Source organism: Arachis stenosperma, chromosome 2, assembly GCF_014773155.1.
Source record: "Arachis stenosperma cultivar V10309 chromosome 2, arast.V10309.gnm1.PFL2, whole genome shotgun sequence".
NCBI lineage: Eukaryota > Viridiplantae > Streptophyta > Magnoliopsida > Fabales > Fabaceae > Arachis > Arachis stenosperma.
In genome coordinates this window covers 114,305,259-114,332,226 of record NC_080378.1, presented here as the reverse complement: position 1 = coordinate 114,332,226, position 26,968 = coordinate 114,305,259, and the positions used below count along the sequence as shown (strand labels likewise).

At 31.1% G+C, this 26,968-nt stretch overlaps 1 protein-coding gene across 4 annotated transcripts; it reads right to left on the bottom strand.

Moving 5' to 3' along the window:
• Nucleotides 1–609: 609 nt before the first annotated feature.
• Nucleotides 610–25,984, bottom strand: LOC130957729 (uncharacterized). Of its 4 annotated transcripts, XM_057884586.1 has the most exons (13): nt 25,778–25,984; nt 25,593–25,678; nt 17,121–20,005; nt 16,771–17,022; nt 15,949–16,662; nt 13,513–14,346; nt 12,082–12,789; nt 9,539–10,300; nt 6,135–6,776; nt 5,133–5,897; nt 3,731–4,435; nt 2,778–3,611; nt 610–1,421 (listed from the first exon to the last, which is right to left on the bottom strand). In XM_057884586.1, the coding sequence occupies exons 3-13, from the start codon at nt 19,971–19,973 to the stop codon at nt 1,413–1,415; spliced, it is 9,078 nt and encodes a 3,025-aa protein (XP_057740569.1). In that variant the 5' UTR covers nt 19,974–20,005; nt 25,593–25,678; nt 25,778–25,984; the 3' UTR covers nt 610–1,412. The 4 variants fall into 4 exon arrangements, with proteins under 4 accessions (XP_057740569.1, XP_057740559.1, XP_057740565.1 ...); XM_057884576.1 differs by having other exon boundaries at nt 25,593–25,984; XM_057884582.1 differs by lacking the exons at nt 25,593–25,678; nt 25,778–25,984 and adding an exon at nt 21,179–21,654.
• Between the last annotated feature and the right edge of the window lie 984 nt (nt 25,985–26,968).

Below are 26,968 nucleotides of genomic sequence, written 5' to 3'. Positions count from 1 at the left end.
AAACTAACCAGATTTCACGTGATCAAATTTGTTTGAATTCACTCAAAGTTAGAAACATTATAGGGCTGACCAAGGAACTCTTAAATCATTCACAAAGTGGCTTAATTCTGGACAATAATAATAATAATGCAACCAATTAAGTGCCTCCTATATATATGCCATGCATGCATGCCCAACTGAAACTTAATAATTGAATTTTAGTTTCTACCTGTAAAATAAGTGTTGAATATTATTATCAGAAGATAGCTCTAAGAAATAAAAAGATTTGGGCTTTAATTTGGTGCATGTCTTGAACTTTTTAGTAGTTTATTTTGTAGAGTGCATCTAAGTATGTTTTAATAAAACACAATTGAGATTATGTATCTTCTTCAATAGAAATTATATATTTAACAAAGACCTGATTTGTCTTACAAAATTGGGCTTCTTTTAATGGATAGTTTTAAAAAAAGACCTTTTTTTATGGAAAATAGTATTACTCTATTTCTTCTAAGATATGCCTATATTGTTAGGTAAAACTCAGCATATGCCTATATTGTTAGGTAAAACTCAACATGTAAAGTTGATAATTGAAAATCGTTAGATGATTTGACTAAATTTTTATTTAATAGCTCTCAACTGTTAACTTCACGTGAAGTTGACTGCACTTGAGTTTTTCCCATATTGTTAATGTTAAGGGATTACAGATGGTTTGGGATCTGGACATAGAGAAAATCATTTTTGATTGATTCTGTCAAAAACATGAGGCACGGGAATCACCCCAATCAACTGGAGAAGAAGATTTTCCAAATGATACAGAGGAATTGGAGAGTGGTGTTCAGCCACACCTATAGCCTCAAGACATAATATTAAATTGACAACGGAATACAAACATTCTTTTTTTTTTTTTACTTTTAAAAAAAGAAAGTAGTTAAAAGTTAAAACAATGAATAAAGCAAAATAAGTAATACAGTTTAACACACTGTTATCATCCATTATCCATGACTTACAATGCAATCACATTTCACACACATGGCTACACTAACATAGATCATCCTCAACCCTTTTCTTTGTCTGTTTTTTTGTTTTTTTTTAACTTATAACCACACCACACATGCCACTTTTTTTTCTTTAACTTATGACCATGCCACACACATCACATTCACATGCACTCTTTTTTTTAACTTAAAACTACACCACACTTGAACCTTTTTTTTTTCCTCTCTTTTCTGTTTTGGGTAAACTTATAACCACACTACACGCCTGCTCCTTTTTTTTTTTACTTTTTAAATTTTTTTTTAGTGTTTTTTTTTTTTTGAAAAAAAATATAACATAAAAGAAGTCAAGTTGACAATATTCCTTCCTCTTCATCAATGTCTTGTCCATGTGGGTATCCTCAGTTTGTCTCTAACTCCATTACTGGAATTAGATTCCGCCTAATAAAACTGTTAATATAACAGTGTTAGTTTAAAAAAAGATCAAATAAAAATGAAAAGTTGAAACTTAAGTAATATATGCAGTAAAAAAAATGATGGTAATATAACTCTCAACCTTAATTTGGGATCTACTAGAAAGGCAAGAAGACAAACAAAGGATTTTGTTTTGGACAATAACAATAACAACAACAACAATAATAATAAATTAATAATAGAAACCAAATTTTTGCTTTGAACCTTTCCCAATCATTGCCTCCAATCAGAACATAATTAAAAAATAAAATTAATAAAAGAAGAATAAAGAACAAATTAAATAGCTCTTCAAGGCTTAGTTACAGTATTATTACTCTCATTAAATGCATCCAGGTTCCAAGATTCAATAACGAAGCGGATTATTTCGGTATATACTACTTAGTCCTATACAGTTAATTAATGAAGTATTTTTTCCAAAATTTAAATAGCAGAATAGAAACTATAAACTAATTTTATATTCTAACAAAGATACTTAAGACTTAACCTAAAGTGAATATTCATCCTGGTAATGTTTTAAACTTAATTAAGAATAAATAAGGTTAACTGATGATTGGGTCAAGATCAAGCAGATATATACGTTTAGGTTTACTACTTGAAGGGATTTTAATACTGGTATATAATAAGTGAAATTTAGGATCAACAAAATAAACCAATAACTCTGTATTGAGGTTGGAAGTGATTACTGAATCCAAAAAGCATTTGTGTAATAATGGCAAGTATAAGAAAGAATGAATATTGTATGCCCTTCCAACCAAATCTCTAACTAATTAATTAATCATTTCTCTCTCACAGAATCTAGTGGCTAAGACTTCAATTAAATAGAAGTCATAAAACTTTGGGCAGAAACATAATTCTATATGATCTTATGCAACATCCTACGTACCATCTTTCCTCTTGGTAGCTCTGACAATCACTAACATAACTAAGGAGTTTGTTGAATTTGAAACATTCGTAACAGGGTGTGGTGTCAATTAAGCACCTTAATTTGATTTAGGCAAAAAATAATTATAGTATTTTACTAATCAAACTATGTATGTGCCACCTTAATTAATTTTTCTTATTGACCAAACTGAAACAAAACATTAGGACTTAGTGGCAACTCTCTTTTCTGTATGCTTACATCTCTGAATTGGCTATAACTAATATCAATAAGAAAAAAAGCATGACATATTAACTTAGTCTAAATTATTTTAACAAATATAAAGGAAAACTGTATTCTAAATTATTTTAACAAATTCAATGATTATGCGGACTGCAGAGTATAATAAAACTGAAAAGAGTAAACTTTAGGCTAATAAGAACTTCAACTAAAGAGAGGAATAAAATGCATACCGTCCCTTCAAATGCCTTCCGTACAGCACAGTTAAGATCAACTTCGAATAAAACTGTTTTTTTATTCTTCATAAATTCAACTTCTGTCCGCCTGTTGACAATGGCAGCACCTGCACAAAAGCTTTCCATCTTTTGGCAACTGATTAGTGAGAATTTTTCCAATGATGGGAATTTTAAGGCAATGTTGCCATTGTAAAACCTTCCAAGCTTTGGTAGAGAGCCAAGGGACAGAGTTTTCAGTTCAGAAAATACTATTATCTCCTCTTCAACATTTTCTGATGACTCTTCTGACACTATCTCTTCTAATGATTCACAATCTTTTACTGACATGTGCTTCAGCTGATACAGAGTTCTGCTTGTTGAAGGTGTGAACAAACTCACAAGACCATTGCATTCTGATATTTTTAATTCTATTAGACTGGAGAACGATACCTTGCTTGGTATTATGCTCTTCAAAGAATGACACTGGCCTATTAGTAACTTCTCAAGATTTTTAGAAATGATAACCATCCATGAATGCTCTAACCCAATGGTGTTCAGTTTAGACAGCTTAATCAATTGCAAACATTTTAAACGAGGAAGAATTCCTTCAACACCATCCATGTTGGGACTCTTAGACCAGAATATCCCTTTGAAAGAGCTACAACTGACAGCAAGATTTTCTATGTTGGGAAGCTGTTGGAGTACTTCATATGGAAAAGTATCTGAATCGTCATGAAAACATTGCAACTGAAGAGCTTCTAATTTTGAAAGGTCATTCACATGAAGCTGCTCATGCCACATCATCATGATCTCCTCCTTGCTCAGTGCTAGAAACTTTAAGTTTGGAATTACCTACTCAAGTAAAACAAAATGGGCAATTGAGCATATATACAGCTACATGATGGTCATAATAATTAATAAATAATAAGACATGGAGGGATATTGTCATAAAATTTAACAAGATATGGAACCTTTTTTGGAAAGAAAATGGCTTGATTCTCTGCTTGTGAACGTTGAAATCTCTGAGACTCTTTCAACTGGTCACAGTGGAATAAGTGCACTTCCTCTAGCTTGGGACATTCTAGCTTGTGCGGTGAAGGATAAAAACATTTCAATTCTGGCAAAGACCATAGTTTTATGGAGGTCAAGCTTCGGAATGCAAACTCTTTAGGAGCACCTTCAACAGCTGCTTTATCCTTTGCAACAATTTCCACCAATCTGTCACACTCTGTTACTTCCAGTTTCTCAAGTTTATTTAGATTTTTGGCTACAGAGATTGGAAACAACCTTTGAAGGCTGTTGCATCTATGAACGTACACTTCTTGAAAGCTCTGAAGCTGTATAGGATTTGAATCCCAAACATGTTCAAGATTTGGCAAGTCCTCAATAGTCAATTTCTTCAAGGAGAGGACCTTTGTGTCTTTTGCTTCATTTGTCACTTCAAATATTGCTTTTACGGAATCACATTGTCGCACTACCAACTCTTCTAATTTGCATAGCAGACCGAGTATATGAGAAGGTATTACAATAGATGTGAATTCACATTTTTCTACGATCAAAATCTTCAATCTGATGAAGCAGAGAGATGGGACTCTAGATGGATCATTCCATATTTCATGTATCCAGGGGTGTTCCTTGAGCTCCAAATCCTTAACTTCCCTTACAAATTTTGCAACCTGCACATGCAATGTTAAATTAATCAGTACACCTCTTAATTGGCTATCCAAAAACTAGTAGTAGTATCATATCTTTATAAAAATGTTAAATTAAAAATACATATATAAAATATTTGTGTAAAACGTATAAAAATTATATCAGCTAATGTGAAAATTAATGTTAAATTTTTCAACAAAATGATGCATATCATATCTGATTTTAATCCAACATCAAATTATATACCTACATTATATATGCACACACAGAATGTTGATCCAATCCGACCACTGCACTATCTTGGACCAAGACCAGCAAATCTTTCAAGCTCTCTTTGAGAATTGGGTCTTTTATTTCATTCTTTAATTTATGGTTTTTCTTATTATTATTATTACAATTCTATGTCCTTGAAACTTGCAATGATGATGTAGCGCCAAATTTGAAGGATTGATTTTCAATCTATTTATTTATATAATACAATATTTTGTTATTAAAAGCGTGCTATGGCATACCACTTGGCTAAAACTTGTGGTGGTCAACACCAATTCAGGTTATGAATGCTGACAATTAAAGATTATAGGTTGGTAAAGTGAGTACATGAATAGAAGCATCCTCCATCCACACAGAATTTGTTGTTATAAACACTTAAAAAGGATTGAGAAAAGTTTTGTATCTTAAAGAAAAATTAAAAAAGGAGAAAACAAATAAATACATACAAACCTCTGTCTTGTAAGTGTTACGAAAGGCAGAATTGAGATCAACTTCCAATGGGGTTGCATCTCCATATTTAAAAAGGACTGCTGACAACTTGTTAGTATTGATAGTACCTTCACAGAAAGTTTCCATCCTTTTGCACTCAATTACTCTCAATTCCTCCAATGATGGCAAGCTTAAGGTAAAACCTCCATTATAAAATCTTCTAAGGTTTTTCGAACGATAAAATTTTAGTTTTTGTAGCTGTTCAAAAACTATCTCATCATGAATTGATTCTTCTCCTTCATTAGACACAATCTCTTGGATAGATTCACATTGAGATATCTCGATCTCTTTGAGTTGAGTTAAACTTTTAGCTGTTGTAGATGTGAACAAATATATCAAACTATCACATTTAGATACAGTCAAATGTGTGAGAGTTTTGAGGATGGATGATTCTCGTATCCAATAGTGTTCAAACCCTATAGAAACTAGTTCAGAAAGAAAAGCCAACTCCAATTTCTTCAGGTCTGATAGGAATTTAGCATAATTCAAATTAGATCTTTCCGGGCAGAATATCTCCTTTATGGAACTATCACTCACTTCGAGACTCTCTATACATGACACCTTTTGAAGAAATGTATATGGAAGTTCATCACACACAAGCTTAATATCAAAGCTCTGCATGTCAGGAACATTTATGTTGCAGAAATGGCTTTCCTCACATTCTTCATGTCCAATCATCTTCGCTTCTTTTTCACCAAAAGACAAGTTGATCAACTTAGGAGTAACCTGGACAGAGGAAACGAGGCCATCAATAATGAAAGCAGTTGTCTCAAATTGTTGGAGAAATAACTAAACCAAACCAAAAGAAGACAAGGATACCCTAAAAAAATCAGGACTTAGTCTTATATCATTAAAACTGTAAAAATGATGACCATTAAGGAGAAAAATATACATATAGCACAATGAATACTTTATGTATGAAAATGTATAACATAAAAAATAGTCAAAACTCGATTTAAGTACCTCTTTGACTTGGTCCTCAATTTGTGGATCATGGCCATTCAGTGACTTCAACAAGACACAATGCAATGAACAGTAAAAACAATTGAAGCTTGGCAAATCCAAGAGTGTCAATGAAGTCAAACAAGGGAACTTAATAAAGTCTGAAATTGCTCCTTCTGGTGTTGCTTCAATTCCTGCAATGATTTCCACCAAGCTCTCACAATGTTTCAACTCTAGATTTTCAAGACTGACAAGATCCTTGGCTACTGATTTTGGGAACAAACTTGTAAGGCTTTTACATGTATCAACACGCACTTCTTGTACAACTTGAAGGTCGAGTATGCCATTAGGATCTTCATTCCAAATGCTATCCAAATTCGGCAGCTTTTCTAATACCAACTCCTTCAGTGAAAATTTAATTGGCGGGAGTGTCTTGTCTTTTGTTATGCATTTCACATCAAATATAGTTTTTACAGAATTACATTTTTGAACTTCCAATTTTCGCATGTTATTTAAAAAAGGAAGCAAATGAAGAGGTATTACTTCGGATAAAAATTCACATTGATGCACAACCAGGGACTCCAAATTACCGAAGTATGCTTCAGGGACTGGCAATGAGCCACGCCACATGTCTTGAAAATACAGGCTTTCTCTGAGACCAATCTGCACATGGAAAACAAGAAACTTAATTACTCCAAAGTTACAGTTAATCAGGTTTGAATGGCAGTAATCTCTTAATTATTATTTATTATCTATTTGCCTAACACGTGTATTAAGACGTGGTAGTCTAAATTCGGTCTTACATGACTCTCCACACTAAGGTAGCGTTTGGTGGAGAGACAGAGACGGAAAGACTGATACCGAGAGACAGAGACTAAGAGACAGGGATTGAAATAAATCTCAGCATTCTGTTTGGTGTAAAATGGGAGACAGTAATTGAAACAAGAATGAAACTCTAATTTAATTTGTACAAAGGGTAAAATTGGAATTAATTAATTGAAATGAAAGTATTTTAGGTATAAAATGTTATTAAATTTTCAGTCTCTATCTCTAAAAATTTCAGTTCCCTGTGTCCTTACTTTTTGGAGGTACTGAAATTTTAGAGACAGAGACAGAAATTTTAGTACCAATCTCTGAACTAACAAACACGATACTGAGTCTCAGTCTCTCAGTCTCTGTCTCAGTACCTCAAAACAAACGCTACCAGAGACTTGTGTCAAATCACAAGGGATATATTCATGGTGAATGCTATGGTGTCTATGATATTATGTCTAATTTATTAAAATAGGTAAATAAATAATATTTAATAAATTTTAAATATTTTATTTTTATTTTATACATTTTATTTTTTACTTATAAAAGTAAGTTAGGCAATTTAGACACCATAATCAAAAAAAACACCATAAAACTCACCTACATTCATAGCACCAACACATTCATAGACTTTTAAGTTTCTTACAGTGTCATAATTATTTACAATACATGTTTTTTTAAGATAATGAAAAATATTACAAACATATAGTGACCAAAAAATTGTAAATTCTTAACATATAAAAGTAGATGAATAAATTTATCCACATTATTTTTAAGACATCTTGTTCTTCCTACTAATGTTATGTCAGCAACATCGCTTACTTGGTAAAATTTTAGAATCAACCATTAAATTTTTGCCAAATCAATTATTATTTCTAAATCAACAAAAAAAATATATACTTAAACTAAAAAAGACATTGAATTCATATCCCTGTATTTATTATATTTTACCGTTATAAATAATAAAATAAATTTATAACCCCAATAATTAATTTATTAATTTCTATAAATAACTCATTAAATGTAATAAACATCCATAATACAAATGTTATAATAATATTATTAATCATAATAAATTTTACATTACAAATATTCAAATTCCATACTATTTGAACTATTTATATAAGTCTCTCATCACTATTCTTTCAAATAACATCAAATTTTAGCACAAGAAATTTATTTCCGAACTACACAACATCTTAAATTTACTCAATAGAACATCATTCTTTAGACAATATCACCAAACAAACAGACAATTGGTTTATCAAAGTTCGTGTGGTTTGTCTATAGAAAACATTAACACCCACAAATGAAGAGGAACCTCTTTGCTTAGAAATGATTATATTAGATGAAAAAATACAAAACAAACATATTTATTGTATTTTTAAATTAAATTTACGAAAAAAATACTTTAATTATTTTTGTTTTTTATACTTTTTATATTATTTTATAATACTTTATATATAATTGTATTTTAATATCATTAAAATTATATTTCTTTCAATATACTATTCATTATTCCTTTTTTAATAACTTTTAAAAAATAAATGTAATCAATTTTTTTACTAACACAATACTTATTTTTGGTTCAGAATTCAATTAAAGGTTTCGATCAAAGTGCTACAACAATTTTGCACTATTTGATGGCGAAGCAAAAAAATTGTTGGGCACAACTGCTTCAAATCTAATGACACTCTAAAAAAGTAATAATAACATTGAAGCATCACCCCAATTGAAAAATTTGTGTAATCTCACACTTATATTTGAAGTCAAAGTAAATGATTTTAATCTCAAAGAAAATTTTTAACAATATACTATTTGCAAGACATTTGTTCTAACAAAAAATAATGAACCTCAACACCCATTAAAACAAATAAAATAGGTAATACTCCAAAAAAAATTACTTATTTAAGACATCATTTTTATTTCTAATTTAAATTATTCATTGATTATAAGAACCAATTTCGCCAACACTAATATCATCAGACGAATATCTCATACCTATCAAGAGATTAAGGAGAAAAAAAATCATACAAATTCAAGACACATCTAGAAGTCCATCAACTAAAAGTTTAAAACAAATGACAAAATCAAACCACTAAATAAAAATATCATTTTGTACAACTCCAACATCCAAATTTTTTGTACTATAAATTATTTTAAATAAAATATCTTTTAAATTTAACTGTAGTTTACACATATTTAATTTAATTTTACAAAATATAACAATTTTTAATATTTATTATATACTATTGTTAATTTATCTTCCGTGCATCGCGCGAGACTCATTCTAATTGTAAATGAAGTGGAATTGAAACTGAATAAAGTCATGAAATTTAAAAAAATTCACCTAAATAGAAGATGCATATCATGATATCTAAAAGATATTTTTAGTTTAATTTTAAATGATATTAATAATAAGACTAAATGATATCAAAGTACATAAGGTGGTTCTAGAAAATTTCAATATATAGAGGAACAATTAATGAAAAATGGTATTAGATAAACAAAAATTTTTGGTTAAAAAAAAATAGCCAAAAACCGACTTGTAGTTCTTGGCATTACTACTTTTCAGCAGAATAATTTTAACTTTGAAAGAATGAAAGACGTACTTTTTTGTTATTGATTTTGCGAATAGTGGTATCAACATCATCTTCCCATGGAACTTCATATGGATTCCAGTAGTTTTGTCCTGAGCTCAGCTTGACTGAATCTAGATCTATCTGGATGTGGGGACAAAATGTTGCCATCGTCGAGAGTTTACCAAACATGAATAACTGTTGCAATGATGGAAAACACAAAGTACGTTTGCCTGAGTAAAACCATCTCAGCATTGGCAGGTCTCTAAGATGCAGAACCTGGAGCTGCTCAAATATTATGTTCTCATTAGATTCATCATCCTCTTTGCATATTATCTCTCGCATTGATCCACAATTGCTTATCTCCATATGCTTGAGTTGACTCAAACTTTTTGCTGTTGATGATGTGAACAGATACAACAAAGCATTGCAATAATTTACAATCAATTTCGTCAGACTAGAGAAAGACACCTTGCTTAGTACTAAGTAGTTCTTTATATAAAAACATACATTCACTTCCAATGTTTGGATATTATCAAGGATGGGGTGTATCCAAGAGTGATCAAAACCAATGGACTTGAGTCTCAAAAGAGAAGACATGCTTAACCCTTTGAGAGGGAGATGCGATAGGAATTCAACGTAATCAGCCTTAGGTTTTTCCTCAAATAGCACCTCTTCAACCCTTTCTTCTTCTGACTCTTCAAATCCAAGTTTTCCAGACTTTACTTCCCAAGTCAACTTGGCGCCTCTTACATCAAATGATAATTTCTCCAAGCTCTGAAATAGGAGATTAACCTAACAAGCAAAACAAATAAGAAAAATTGCAGGCCACTGTCCATTACTCATTTTAAATCAAAATAAATTAGTTTGAAACCTAACAGTGAATAAATAATGTAATTCATCCGGAACTTAATGACATGTTAGAACAAATTTAGAAGTAACATGGAGCCGGAATTTGGACACTAAATTGTTTATTTCATTAAATATATCTCATATTTGTTAATGCGGAATATGATATTTTTTTCTTTTAAAAAGAGGATAAATAATCAACTGGACTTCTCAAAGATAGAAATGTTGGGAAATACATTTTCTAAAAATTTGTTTATTCGATTAGTTCTATTTTATTAATGATTTAATTGATATTAACCAAGGAATTTTGGAGATTGATTATCATTCTATTATTCTTGAGGTTCAAAGTTATATTTTGTTAAAAAAATATCAATTTTTTAGTTTACTTGATTTCTTATCATACATACGAAGCTCTAATTTATTTTTAGTTTATTATAATAAAACTGATACAGTAATGCTATAATAGTTATATTATATATGCATGCATTTAAAAATATCAATCGCTAAAAAAAATAGAATGTATACAATTTATATAAAGTTAATATAAAATAATTTTATTTTGACATCACATTGAATATTCCTGCATAGACTAAAAGAATTTCTTTTCAAATTAAATAATATGAAACTTATTAGGAAGGGAAAAGAACACAAATCACTTTTCATGAAGAAAATAACTTCTTATTAGTTGTTACTAATGAGTAGCATGTGGAAATGGATTTTTTCAATTGTTAAAAAAAATTGAAAAAGTAAAGTATCATCTTTAATTTTTTATTATTTTTTTATGTTTTTTTAGTTTCACTTATAAAATTAATGATAAAAAATTACACTTTACTCTTTTAATAATTAAAAAAAATTAAAAAGATCTATTTCCGTAATATGTTATTTTGGTAAAATAAAGATTATAAAAATAAAGAAATATTAATTAAAAGAAGATAAGGATTGAGTTTTAATAAATTAACAAGTATCATCAAACATTCATCATTTCATCGTCTTATTAGTTATTACTTTGATGTTGACAAGTATTATCGTACATATACATCGAATCAGAAATATTTAAAGTTATTAGAATTTATTATTTTTAATTATTATTTTAATTATTATTTTTAATTATTAATATAATTAAAAATAATAAATTCTGATATCTACTAATATTTTTTTAAAATATACTTTATATAACTCGATTATATTTCTGATATGCTACAAATCTCCTATGTTTTCAGGTGTACAGGATTTTCGTTGCTCATCAGTTTTACTTTTTGTTAATTATATCAATGACACTAGACAAAAATGTGATTTTCATCCTTTAATTACGGTGTTCTTGTTTCTCACCTATCAATAATTCTTGTTAGGTTATATAAATTTATATCATTGTCTATAGTAACTAAACTTGTATAGTTATATCAATAATTAGTAAATAGTTAAATTAGTCCCTAAATAATCATTCGTTTTTTAAATTAGTCTTTGAAAAATTTTTTTAATCAAATTTGTCTTTTAAAAATTTTAAATTAGACATGTTATTAGTCTTTCCATTATTTTATTTGTTGATTATGTCAAAATTTATTAATGTGATACTTTAAATAACAATCTAACACACCTAAAAATTTTAATTGACTATTAACATAATAAATGTAAAAAAAAAATCTTTTGAGACCAATTTAAAGAACGAATAATTTTTCAGGACTAATTTAACTATTTACTTATAAGATTATAAACAAAGTCATCGTTACCTGTTCAAGTGGTGGAACTATAACTTGCTGGTCTATGTAAGCCTCTGCCTCTTCACAATTGAATATCATCCATTTACAAGCTTGTATATATAATATTTTTAGCTTTTGAAATTGAAGCTTGTGTAGTCCCGGGTAAAAGTATTTGAGCAGTGGCACTCCTGTTAGGCACAGGGAAGTCAGAGAACCAAACACAATCGATATGGTGTCTTCTAATTCTGAGGTTGTTTTATCCTCTGAAAAGATTTTTACCAACTGCTCACAGTTTTTTATTGAAAGATCGTTCATGGCAAGACCTTTAGTTATAGATGATGGAAACACATATTCAAGACTATCACATCTATCAATGCTGAAATCTTGCAGAGCTTGAAGGTGAAAAGTTCCTTTGGGATCTTTATCCCACACATGTTTCAAATTTGGTAGATTCTCTAATGACAATTTTTTCAAACCAGACATGCCCATTGCTTTTGTCACTTGCTTATTGCTAATGTCATCCATATTAAAGATAACTTGCACTCCATGGCAATCGGATACTTGCAGATCTTCCAAACTCTTAAAGCAATGAAGCAAATGAGATGGAATTACATGCACAAGATAACCACATCTCTTCAGAACCAAAGATTTTACATTCTGAAACCTGTTCACTTGCACCAAGGTTTTGTCACACCATACTTGTTTTAACTCCGGATGATTGGAAAGCTCCAAATGAACCTATAAAATAATAATTGGAAAAAGAAAAAAGATCACTTATTTGTTTTTAAAACGTGTTTCCAAAATCTTCATTTTTTTGGTGAACTTTCAAGATCTGCATTTAAAGGGCTTTTAAGAAAAGATCTTTTTTTGAATTATTTTTTTTAAAAGATCTTATGAAAAAGTAAAAGTAATTTTATGTTTGGTATCTCAGCAAAAAGATCTTTTTTTTATCAATTATGTTTGGGTATAACAATATAAAAATACTTTTTTGTTTATTTATTATATGAAAAACATCTTTTTTTTAAGAATTTTTTTTTTAAAATGTAAATTACAGCTTCTCAAAAAGGATGTTTTTTATTTTTTTTGTGCTTTTACTTTTACTACTAGAAATTTACCAAACACACTAAAAAATAAAAAAAGATCTATTTTCATTGAAAACAGATTTTTTTTTATTAAAATAATGACGCCCAAACAAGCACAAAAAAAATATAATTTAAAATATAAATAAAGAATTCAATTTTAATATGGTGTATGTCAAAATAACACTAGTATAAAAAGTTGAAAAAGAAGTTTACTTCGATCTTGCCTATTTATTTCATTCTTGATAAGAAAAAAACAAATGATTTTAATTCAATATAAAATTATAAAGTATCAATTTAGTTCAATATAAGCTAGTCAAACCTTTTTAAAATATCAAATCCAAGTGGAGGAGGATTAAGAACAAAGAAGGAAATGGAATACCTTATCTGCAAACACCATTTGAATGGTGGCATTCAAGTCACCTTCCCAATACCCTTTTCCTTCCTCGTCAGAACTTTCACTGGCAAGTACACATTGTAGCCTGGGTGCTCTTATGCGGTTTGCAGTGAACGTTTTCATCTTGGGGCAATCTCTGAGAATCAATTTTTCCAACAACGGCACCGAAAACTCACAATTTGCGATGCTACAGAAACTTGTAAGGTTGCTGAGTTGTTCAAGTTGTATAGTTATCAACTTGGCAAAGACAATTTTAATGTCCTCGTCATTTCCCTGCTCATCCTTGGTAACTATTTCATTTAATTGATTACAATAGTCTACCTTCAAGGTGGTGAGTTGAACCAAGCTCTTTGCCGTTGAACATGCCATTAGAGTTTTCAATTCATGACAAGAATATACTCGCAAGTATGTCAAGTGAGTGAAGGACACCGAAGAATGTGCCAACCTCCTCAATGTGCGACAATCCGTTAAGACCAAGCGGTGCAGTGATCTCTGAAGAGCAGGATCTCTTTCAAATCCAATATCCTCCACATTTGAAGTGTTCAAAATCAATTCCTTAAGCAGTAATACTGTTCCCAACCTTTGCTGTGGACCGGTGTTTCCACTTGGCACGAACTCTCGAATCCCCCAAGAAATACTCAATTCCAAAATTTGAAGATTAGGAATGGTGTGGAGGAAGCAGTATAAAGTCTCTTCAATGCTCGCCCATTCCTCCAAGTGAAGGTGTGTCAAAGAGTTCAAGCGGTACTTGCCTCTGTTGCTCACTAACCACCGCACGTTTCTTGAGTCGATATGAAGATGCTCCAACTTGAAAATTACCTGTACATCAATTCAAAATTACTTTTATCTTATCAATCTTTGTTTTTCCTATGTTATAAAAGCAGGTTTTTATTACACCAAATTATCGGATATAATATTTGTAAGTAAATGTACTAAATTTGAACTTACTCGGGTTTAGAAAAATAAATAAGAATGAAAAAAACTATAAATATAAATATAAAATTATAAATTAATTTTATAATCATGATATATATTTAAATGTATTTAATAAGAAAATGTAACAAATTTAAACTTACTTAAAAGAGTTTGTGCTAATCTATCTATTTTTATTATATAAAAATTGATACTTAAGTTCTTTTATATTGTGTTTAAGCCATATTTCTTCTTCTAACTTGTTAACAACTTTGCTTACTTGACAAAACTTGAAAATCAATCCATCATCTTTTAGTAAAAAATTTTAAAATAATTTAAAAAAACTTATCTATTATTATTCAATTAACCCATAAAGTATTAATTAAATACAATAAATATACATTAAAAGTGTCATAATATAAAACTCTTTATTTTTACGCTTGTATTTAATTAGTATTTTATGTTTTAATTGAATAATAATAAATAATTTTTTCTTTGTTTATTTATACATGCTATATAACATTCTTTATTTTCGTACTTGTATTTAATTAGTACTTTATGTTTTAATAATAATAGATAAAATTTTTTCTTTTTAATTTTTTAGAAATCTCGTACTAAAAAATGATTGGTTGATTTTCAACTTTTGACAAGTAAGCAAAATTGCTGACATAACATCGTTAGAATTTAAAAAGAGAAATATGATTTAAACACACTAAAAAAATTTAGGTATCAATTTTATATAATAAAAATAAATTAAGCTACTGACACCTAAAAAATCGATTTTTCTTAGAGCTATCAAACGAGCGAATGAATGGAACTCAAGCTGACTCGTGAGAAGCGACGAACCATATCTAAAATTATTGTCTGTTTTAGTAAATATAAGAAATTTGCATTTATGAGCTAGAAAAAAAATTTCTTCTAATTTGTCTATATCTCTATAATCAAATATGATTTATACTAACTGTTTATGTATTTTTATTTTCAATATATATTGTCTTCACTATTTTAGAAAGTACAGAAAATATAAGAACTTTTGGTTTTATGTCTTCATATTCAAATTAAATTTTATCTCTATTATCTACAGTTTTTTTTTTTAATCTTAGAGATAATATCCAAAAACAATTTAGGTATTAAGAGAATATAATTGAAATTTATAGCAAAAACGGAAATGACTTAGAAGGATATATTGACTAATTAAGTAAGAAGAAAATTTCACCATTTTCTTTAAATATTTTCTCTGAGTTTTGTTAATAAATGTCTCTGAAACATTTGTTAAGAAGCTGAATAACAAAGCAAAATAACTTTATTAAAAAGATAAGATTTTGAAGATTTAATGATATTAAATGCATATAAATTTACTATTCCATAAAATTGTTTGAATTTTATATTCAAAATAAGTGTCATACTCGTAACCAAATTTCTTTTTATATTTATGAATATTAGTGGTAGATATGAGTATATGAATGGAGCAAACAATTAAGTCATAAGTTTTGCTAATCACTTTTATACCTTTTCAGCCGATAAGAATGCTTTTCCTTCTTCATTGGCACTTTGTGTTCTGAATATTTCCAGATTTGGACAGGCAGTCACTGTCAGTAGCTTCAATTTTGGACACTCTACAATATGTCTCCCTTTGTAGAAACTTCGGATGCTTGGTAACTTACTAAATGACATGGACACTACTTCTGGAAACTTCAATGGTGGTTCATTGCTTGTTTCTGATCCTGTATCCCAAGCAATGATTTCCTCCAATTCATGACTTGAGGTTATCGAAAAGCTTTCTAGTTTTCCAAGATCCTTGGCTATAGAAGCTGGCAACACATTTCTCAATGTGTTACAATCAGAAATCTTTATGCTCTGCAAATTTGTGAAGTTAACCACTCCTTTTGGATCTACACTCCACACTTGCTTTAGATATGGGAGATAACGCAAATCAATGAGCTCCAATAATGCAGATTTTGTGTCATTTTGTTGCGGAGGATGTCTACTTTCGAAAATGAATTCCACCGACTTACACCAATAAACCTTTAAGCTTTTTAAATGCAAATACCAGCATTTCGTGTGATCAGGAAAAATCTTGTCAAGCTTATTGCAACAGTTAATTTTGACAGAAACGAGACTAGGAAATGAATCTGCACTGACTTCGTCTTCACCTGGCCATATTTTCTGTAACATCTCCATTTGACACAATTCGATTTCCTCCAACTTAGGAAAGATACAAACCTGTTTTGATGTAAAAACAAGTCATTTGACACGATGATGAGCATTGCAAATAAAACGCATTAGCACAAAACATAGAAGATCTATTACAAACTTCATCATCCTACGCACCTTTGAACACTCATTCTTATTTCCTCCGATGATGAATAACTTCTCCATCAGTGGACAACTATCTATGGAGATGCTTTTCAGTTTATTCAGACAACGAGCCACAGACAATGAGCATAAATATGTCAAGTTACAACAGTCGTCCAAAGTTAGTTTTATTAAGTTTTGAAACCAATCATTTGAAGGCCAATTGTTCCATATCCGATGGATCTTGATTGAGAACAACTTCAAGATCTCTAACTTTGGAATTTCTACCTGCAGGAAAAAAAAAATACACACACCATGTTATTTTGTTGGAATCACTATGCTAAACTGTTAAATACATATTATTTTAAGCTTTTGGAAAGCCATACATTTTCTTCAAAGAGACTCTTCTCATCTTCTGCTGGGAGGATTTCCCTGTCATCGATCTCGTAAAAACTGACAAATGATGGTAACTTCTGTAACGTCAAAGAGCATAACTTATAAAGCACAACTTTGTTGGATCCTGCTCCTTCCTCACCAACAACTGCTTGTAGAGAATTGCAGTCAGAGACGTCAATTGTTTCTAGACTAGTAAGAAATTTAACAATGTAAAAGAAGAATATGTTCTTCAATTGGGGGCATATTTGCACTTTGATTGTCTTTAGTCTAGAGAATGAGGAATTTGTAATAGGACTGCAACATATGTTCTTTATGTTCTTTAGGTTGAACAGGCTAAGGAACTCTAAACTAGGAAAAGCATCCTGGGGTTGTGACAGCTCCATTGAGTTCACAATATACTCAATGCCCTTGTTATTAGCGATTGACAAGTGCTTCAGATCTGGAAATCCATTGAGATTTAGTTCATAAAATGCATTTTGAACTCCATGTAGTTCTCCCAACAGCAAATTCACCACTCCTTTGAATAGCAATTTCACTCCTTTTAGGGAGTGAATATCCATGCCACGCTCTAGCTGCAATGCCAAAGACCTTGAAGCTTCATATTTATTAGGTATCTTAAAATCCTCAATTGAAATTGTCTCAAAGTCTCCAATCACAATATTGTAGTCATTCAACTCGTGAAAGAACAAGTCTGCTGGTAAAACTTCAGAACTAGGGATGCAAACATCTATAGAATTCAATTGATGCAAATGTTTCAGTTCGGAAAGAACTGAAGTTTGACTACGATTTACTTCTTCCTCCACCTCCATTTTTGTTAAGCTGTTTCTTATATGCAGTTCCTCCAAACTAGTGAAACTCGATAAAGAAAGAGGTCGAGTCAATCTGCTTATTGAACAATCGCTAATGTCTAGCAACTGTAATCTGCATAAGCCTTCTAACTCTGTTGGCCAATCTTCAATTCTAGATCCTGAAAGGCTAAGAATTCTTAAATTTTTCAATTTATTTATAATCAACAAGTTACCAAGAGTGCAGTTCTCCAAACAAAGCATTCTGAGGTTCAATAAGCATTTAATTGAAGACGGTAGACTTGGTAGATGAATCCCAGATAATACTAGTACTCTGAGTTCTTCCATTTTTTCAAAAAACCTGTCTGGTATTTCCAAACTTGAATCATCAGTATCAATATGGAAGAATTTGAGTTGAGGAGAGTTCAAGACTTCTGGGAGTTCAACCACGATTTGACTCTTGTATAGATGAATTCCAGTGCAGCTCTCAAGTTCTTTCTTGTGAGGCCAGACATCCAACGTTTTATTTCTCAGGATAAATACGTTCTGATTCTTGCACGCCATAGACAGAGCAGCATCTCGAATTATATCATGCATATTGAAACTGTCGTTGGAAGTACTATCCAACAAGCCTAAATCTTTTAGCTTCTGGATTGACTCAGATATGGTCTTGTGGGCATCCCTCAGTGTATGGACATCTTTAAGTGTGCCCAAACCATAGCAGTACTTCACCAAGTCAGCAATTAATGATGGATGACCCATTTGAGCACACATTAGGAAAGTGGACTTGAGCTCCTCACTTGCTAGAAGATCATAGCCCATCATTACATGTTTCTCCATGTACTTTTGCACTTCATTCGATTCTTGTTGGTTTTTAAGTCTTTCTAGTTCGCCTTCCCACTCTGACTCGCTCTTGTTCTGTAACGACTTTCCGACTAGAATAACTGCCATTGGTAATCCTGCACAGTACTTGTGAAGAGTTTCTGGCTTGAACTTGGGATTTTCATTTGACAATCCAACCACCTTCTTGAATAATGTCAAAGTTTCTTCAATGTCTAACTCGGGGACAAGAACAACTGATTTTTCTTTAACATTCATTTTATTGCGCAACACCTCTTTATATCTTGAAGTGATGAAAATTTTACATCCCCTGGTTGTCGTTTGCTCTTCCCCCTCCGTTCTTTCTTGGCGCATCATGTGGCTTGAAACATCATCATTATCAAATGGAATCCCAATCTCATTCAAGTCCAATTCATCCCAAAGGTCATCCAGGATCACAAGGGTATTCTCCTTTTTCAGCCTCTTTCTCAAAAGTGCTGCTCTCCCCTTCTGACCTTCATCTCCAAAAGTTAATCCTAAATGGTCGGCAATATCTTGTTGAACCTTTTGAATGTCTGGATCTTTTTTCACAGTTGCCATGGCCACCTTGTCGAACCTGCCCTTGGCTTGCTTTGCAATTTGTTGGACCAGAGAGGTCTTGCCCACTCCACTAGGTCCATGTAGTCCAACAATTCTCACCGTTGAATCTTTTAACTGCTCCATGACCTTCTCAATCGTACCTTTCCTTGATTCAAATTTGAGGTAGTCATCACCAGATGGATTCCTATCCTCAAACGTGGGAGCTTGTCGATAAGAAATATTTGCACTGTCAGGAGTTTCATCATTAAGCTCTTTGATTGCCGGTGCCAATATCTTTGCTTTCCTGCCAAGTTGACGCCTGTGCCACAAAAAAGGGAGAGCCCCGCTAGAGCATCCCCCGCCAAAGCAGCTTGTCTTGGACCTGAGGGTTCTGTCATCGTGAAACTCCTTACTTTCTTCTCTCTTTGCCGCCACCCTGTTACGCCAATCTTGAGTAGTAGGTGTGATTTCTTCTGCATTGTTTTCTGCAGCATCAACTAGTTGCTTCACTGTTAGCTCATTCTGCTCAAGTTTCCCGTCGAGTTCTTTTAGACCCTCAACATAATCTTCGTAATTGATAATATAATCAATTTGTCGAATACTCGCTTCCAGGAGTAAGTCAACAGCTTTCTCTAACGGTTTACACATAAGGTTTCCCATTCTTCTGGGTTTTCTACCAATGTATCTCCATCCTGTAAAAAAACATGGAAACAAACTATGAAGGCCAGCTAATGGAGGAAATTAAATTAAAATACATGAGATATCTACCAAAAATTTATAAGGACACAATCTACTTTAGCCTATATTTTTAAATATTAATGACTAATTGATGATCAAAATAATAAATTCTAATAGTCTCTTAGCATTTTTCAAAAATGATATGAATAGATAAAATTACTTTCATGAAAAAACAAACATGACATTGTTTTTTCTTAAAATTAAATCACTATTTACGGTAAAGACAGAGACAAAATTAATGATATCCATATTTTTTAAAACAAATATTTTAAAGTTGAAAAAGAAAATATATAGAACAATTATTTCAAAATAGTATGTAGAAGTATAAGTACTATCCGAGTCCGAGACAACCCAAGGTATAACAAATCACAATCATATCGATCCTTTCAAGAAAAAAAAAATTCACAATCATAAGCTTTTCTCCAAATGATCTTTTATTAAAATAAGAAGTGACCTTTTTCGGATTTCTCTCTAACATGGACCAAAAATATCTTTACGTTGTAAAATAATAATAATAGAGGAGTAGTAGATATAAAATTATGCAGAGAGAATAAGAAATTTATTACTAATATTAATATAGTATCATTAAATATACTTGAATGTCAAATATTTATATCATATATTTTTTATAATAATATATTCATCATATCACAATTATAACCACTATTTACAAATACAAAATGCATTTTAGTTTGTTTTGTATTTGATGTATTTCATAAGGTATTTCATAACCTATTTATAGGTAAATTTATGATATAAAAGTCATTACACATGTTTGGGAAATTTAACAAAATAAATTAGATGGAGCACATTTAATACCTAATTAATAGAGTCACCAAAAAAATATCTAATTAATAGGATAAAATACATGCATAAATCAAACACATACTAATATATAAGAAAGTCTCAAAACAAATAACATTATATGTTATTCATATATTTATATAAATCAAATTCATTGTATTCGACTTAGGTCTTTTAGTACTAAATCAAATTAAATAAATTCAGATTCAAATTAGTAGTGTTTTATATATCTATATAAATCAAACTTATTAAATTCGAATTTAGCCATTATAGTGCTAACTACTAGTACACTAAATATATATAAATCGAATCTAGTTGCTGACCATGAAAATAATTAAATAAGGGAAGTCAAGGGTTCATATGACCGTAGCGAAGACGAAGGCGAAGGAGCTGGCAAACACAGTGAAAGGTTTAGGAACTAGGCGACAGATGCGAACAAAGCTACAGACAACGCGACAGCAGAGACGAGAAGAGGGAAACCAAGGCCAAGCTATCCAAGCACGGGAAAGCAGAGACTGGCGAGGTAAAGGCAGCAGCGAGGGCGAGCCACGCCAGACAATGATGCGATGGCAACGGCGAGCCACACCGAACAAGGACGTGACGACGACGACGAGAGACACCACAACGCAGTGCAGGCGAGCCACAGACGGAGGTGACGACATAGTGACAGAGACGCACCAGAGCCAATGAGGAGCCGGCGATCGTTAGTGAGAGAATGTGAGAAAGTGTGGACTCCAGAGTTCTGGACTTCAGGGGAGGCTGAGTGAGATTGAGAGAGACAATGGTGGGGAAGGAACGAGGGTTCAAGGGTCTAGGTTAGGTTTTTTTAACAAGCAAAACGACGTCGTTTTGGGCAAGGTGGGTAAACAAAAAACTGAAAAAGTGTGTCAAACCGGCCGGTTATTAAAACCAACAGTTCACCCGTTTTTATCAAAACCAGCCAGTCTGAACCAGTTTGAAGAGTATGAGTTTTTTATTTTAACTTTTAAGTATAAATAAAATTGGAATTTGGTTCTTTAAAAATAACTTTTTTTTGGATTGGTATTTGTATTTATTTAATGTATCATGTTTTAATTGTTATGCAAAAAGTAATTTTATGTTCTAATTCATCATATATAAAAGTATTTATAGATAAAAAATGTTGGTATAAATGTGACTTTATAAAATTGATTATGATTAAGAATTAGATTGATGTCATATAATTTATGTTGAGATATTTTTTGTACTAAATATTAATGTTAGTTAAAATTATATTAAAGTGTAATTTATTAATAGGATATAATTTATATATTTTTTATATTATTTTTTCAATTTAATTTTTACAATAATAGTGTCTAATTCATTTAAAAATAATTAATGAAACAAATTTTAACATACACATTTTTTTAAATAGATGTTAAAATAGGCTAAAAAATTAAAATTATTAGACCTCTATAAATATAGGCTAGAACAATCATACATGTTGGATAATAGATTTTTATTCACAAAAACTAAAATTAAAAATAATTATTAATATTAATAAATATGCACTAATAAACTTTTATAATTAATCAATATTTGGTCCGGACATAGTCCGGATTTTACACTAATTTTTCTTCTACAGTCAGATATTTCAACCGGATCGACTTTGTGACTGATTCGTCGATTCGATGGCAGAAATATATCAGGAATTGGAATTGAGGCCGTGTAGAGCTAGAATTGAGGTGGCAAAACGAACACAGCAGAAAGCGACAGACCATCAACGATACGACTAACTGCTTTCTATGTAATGGAACAAGACGCAATGAACATAACGGCAGACACAGCGATGGTAAATGTTGTCGTTGCTGTAGAAAGACGGAAACTGCCGGTGCTGGTTCACTGGAAAGTGTTCAGAGAGAGAGAGAGGGGGTGTAAAGAAAAAAGGGGATTAGAGTTTAGTTTTATCTTGATTTTTTTTTTAATTAGTAAAAATATTTTAGTAATATCATTTATTTAAATTTTTATTTTAATCTTAAACCAAACAAAAAAAAAGATAATTTAATCCTAAATACTATATACTAAATAAAATACAAAAACTTAATTTAATTTTTGTCTATAATATCTGTCTTTCAATTTTTGTTTCTCTTTTAAATAATACCTAACAGCCAATATTATTCTATTGCAATTTCTCTATTATCATACTTTTTAAATTCAAAATTAAATTAATCATATTATTCAAGGACCTGGATTGTATAAGCTCAATTGAAATTAGTTTAAACTAGTGTAGAACCCAAAAAATTCATTAGCAATTAATTTCAAGTTGGTAAATTAGCAATTTGGTGAAAATTAATTTGAGATCTTAGATCTATTTAATGAAAGGTAAAAACGTAAGTATAATCGTTTTCACATAAAATTGATAACTGAGAGTTGTTAGATGAAAATTTAGTCAAATCAATTAAATTATCTAATGACTCTCAATTATCAAATTTACGTGAAATAAACTACACCTGAATTTCCACCTTAATAAAAACATACAAATGTAGGCTAAAGACAAAATATTCCACCAAAAAAAATTTAAACTTTGGGTGAAATTTAAGAGTCCAACTTACACACGACACAACACATCTAATTAGAACTGACAATATATATCTTATCTACGTGTATCTAATTTGGATCAATTTGTTTGAGTAAGGTTGTCTATCTGATTCGTTGCGAGTAAAATAGGGTCCGATATGAATTTATTTGGGGATAGGGTAGGATACGGGTTTAGGATATACCTACTAGGGGTGGTAATATGTACCCTACTCGCGGGTACCCAACCTGATCCCACCCGTTTGGGTAGGGTTGCCAACCCGATCTGCAGCGGGTAGGGTAAGATGTGGGTAAATTCTCGTGCGGGTCGGATAGGTGCGGGTTGAGCTTCAACCCTACCCGACCAACTCGCACTCTATATATGTTTATATTATATACTTATATAAAAATATGTTTTAAGTCGATGTTGAATCAAATGCCTCTCACTAAATGCAAAAGATCCTTAGCCATTAAAAGAAAATCATTAATTGATAATTTAATATTTTTTTTTTACATAAAAATCAGTTCTATTTTAAATTATCATCAAGTTATATAATAGTGTTGTATATTTTTGTAACTCGCAGGTAGGATCGGGTACCCGCGGGTAAGGATGGCAAGCGGGGAAGCCCGCCCCGCCCCGCCAGAAGCCCGCCCTTTGGCGGGCTGGCCCGCCCCGCCCCGCCTAACTGCGGGCTGGTAGGCTGGCGGGCTAAGCCCGCCAAAGCTCCTCTTTTTTTTTTACTATTAACTACTAAGTAATATATATAATTTCACAACTATATTAATAAATTTATAATTTCTAATGGAATAAAAAATTATATTTTTTATATTAACAAACATTAAAGTCTTTGTAATTATAAATATCTAATAAATATAATTATAAACCAAATTCTCATTCAAAATATAAGTATAAATATTCTCTCCAAAGCAAAATAAATATAATCCAAAACATAATTATAAATATTGCCTCCAAAATAACATAAACATAATTCAAAACACTCAATTTTTATCTTCATACTCTTGTAAGTTAAGTTGGGAGAAGTTAGGTTTTGGCAAAAAATTGCAAAAATACCCCCTCACTAAAAAATACCTTAACCCGGCGGGGAAGCCTGCCCCACCCCGCCAAAGCCCGCGAAAGCTCGCTGTTTAAGCGGTGCGGGTTAGGTGGGCTTTTGCTATTTGGCGGTCTCAATTTTCCAGCCCAGTCCGCATTTTTTGGCGGGTTACGCGGGCCGGGCCGGCGGATTTAGGCCCGTTTGCCACCCCTACCCGCGGGTTATGAGCGGATAGGGTTAGGGTTGAGATATTCTCAACCTGCGGGTAGAGTAGGGTTGAGTTTATATAAAAATCTCAACCCACGGGTAGGATTAGGATTGGATCTAAATCCTACCCTACCCTACCCATTGCCACCCCTATACCCTACCCTACTCTACCCATACTCCTAATATATTATATAATATATATGCAAAAGTTATGTATGTAGTAAAAAAAATGAGTGTTGAATCTACAATTTTTTTTTTATAAAAATCTAAAATAACCACTAAATTAGTTGATGATCATATTATTTATAATTATATGTTAGATTTTTTTAATTTTAATTTAAACAGTTTTTTATTTTTTATTTTATTAATATGTATGAAATTTGGAACGGTTAAATTTTATATTTGTTTAAAATTTTTTTATTTTTTTACGAGTAGAGTCGAATAAGTAGGATTTAGAACTTTAGAGTGTGGGTAGGGTTAAAATTGAGAAATTCTTAACCCGCGAATAAAATAGAGTAAAATTTTTAAAAAGTTTTCAACCGACAAATAAAATTAGGTAGAATCCAAATCCAATCGTACTTTACCCATTACCAGTCCTACACCTAACCTACTAAAAAATTCTATAAACACTTTGGCCTAATCTTTCTATCTTTCATAAAAATATGAAATAAAGAACAACTATAATGATAAAAAATAACTAAAATTAGATATGTCCAAGTTTTAAATTAGTGAGTCAATAGTTTAACTGATGAGTTACATTAATAAATTATTTGATCTATTAATAATTAAATAAGTATATAAATTATAATAAAATCATAATTTAAATAATAAAAATAAAAAGTTAATATTATTATTGAATGATAATTAAATTATATATGTTATAACTAAATCATAAAATGTATGTAGGAAAGTACGTAATAAATATGTGCAATGGACCCTATACCTCTCAGTCCTTAGGCAATATCATCAGCAGTCCACTGCATATCTTCTACATTTTTCTTCTCCAGATGAATCACCCGTTCATATGTTCTTGAATATCTCCACACAATCCAAAACAAGACAATTGAAGCTGTTGACTGTTGAGCAAGTCTTGACAAAATAAAGCTACAAATTAAAGGAAAAACAGACCTTTTTATTTTTTTAGTCTACGCTTCGATTCAGATGACCCCACATTTAGAAACTGCCGCTGCAAGTGTAGATGACGAATGAGCTTTTTTTTTTTTTTTTTGACAGGTGAATGAGCTTAGATATGCAAAAGAAGTTACGTTTATTTGTACCCAAAAAGGGATAGATTGCAAAAGAGATGAAGCTGAAAAATGTGTTTTGGGATGAATGGAAAATGAGCTCGTGAAGCAAGCAAATAAATGGTGAAAGTGAAACACCACTTGTCCGTTAACATATCTTTTTCTTGAATATTGTAGCTGATATCAAAGTCATATTATATATATATATATATATAAATATATTTTGACATGCAGATGTCAAGATGCAAATCTAAAACTATATGTTATTTATTAGAGGGACCAAAAAATCGTTGACTTAACCCCGTCCACACCATAGGCATTGGAGTTAAGTGTGGATCGGAGGCACATGGACCCTCGTGGTGTGTGGGATGGGAGGTAAGGTGCAAATTCAATTGGTTATGGGTTACCAACTTTTTGTCCGTCATTGGTGACAGATTTTCAAATAAGCTACTCTCACTTATCCTTTCTAAATTTTCAAATCGGCATACAGCGTACGTGAATTAACGTGTACAAGGAAGAAAGAAAGAAATAAATAAATAGGGGATCTTTCTAAGTTTCTATATTTTCAGATCGAGCATGCATGAATTCTCGTGCATTATGATATTCGAGATGGAATGGGGGAGATTAAAATATACATGTACAGCTAGTGTTTGTTTTTTGAATTTTTTTTTTAAATGTTATCCATCCGTAAACGTGGTAACTAATTTATTCACCGCCAGTCATTCTTTCAAGGACAAACGGCTGATTAATATTTTCTGTCTAAAATAAAATTCAAACTTCTAATCTCTTGAATAAGAAATCAGATAATGAACTGTTAGACTATATGCAAGTGATTTACTTTTTTTTTTTATAATGCAACTATTCATAGTTGGGTTTTCTTTTTTTGTTTTCCCCCATGAATTGGACAGCCAACCATCTTTGGCTGTTACATCACACACTCACACAAACCATATATTTAAAGGTTTTATCTACTATTTGATCATTATTAAGATTCAAACTCAGATACAATATATTAAGAAGCAATATATCTAACTACTCAGTCAAAGCTTCAGTTGCATATTTGGATTCTCTTTAA

Bases quoted from the DNA above. Each gene is read 5' to 3' on its own strand.
- LOC130957729 (XM_057884576.1), bottom strand. From the start codon at position 19,973: ATGGGAAACCTTATGTGTAAACCGTTAGAGAAAGCTGTTGACTTACTC. The intron at 12,790-13,512 runs GTATTCCATTTC...ATTATTTTATAG, and splicing joins AAATGGTGTTTGCAGATAAG to GTTCATTTGGAGCTTTCCAA. The intron at 10,301-12,081 runs GTAACGATGACT...TTTGCTTGTTAG, and splicing joins TAGTTCCACCACTTGAACAG to GTTAATCTCCTATTTCAGAG.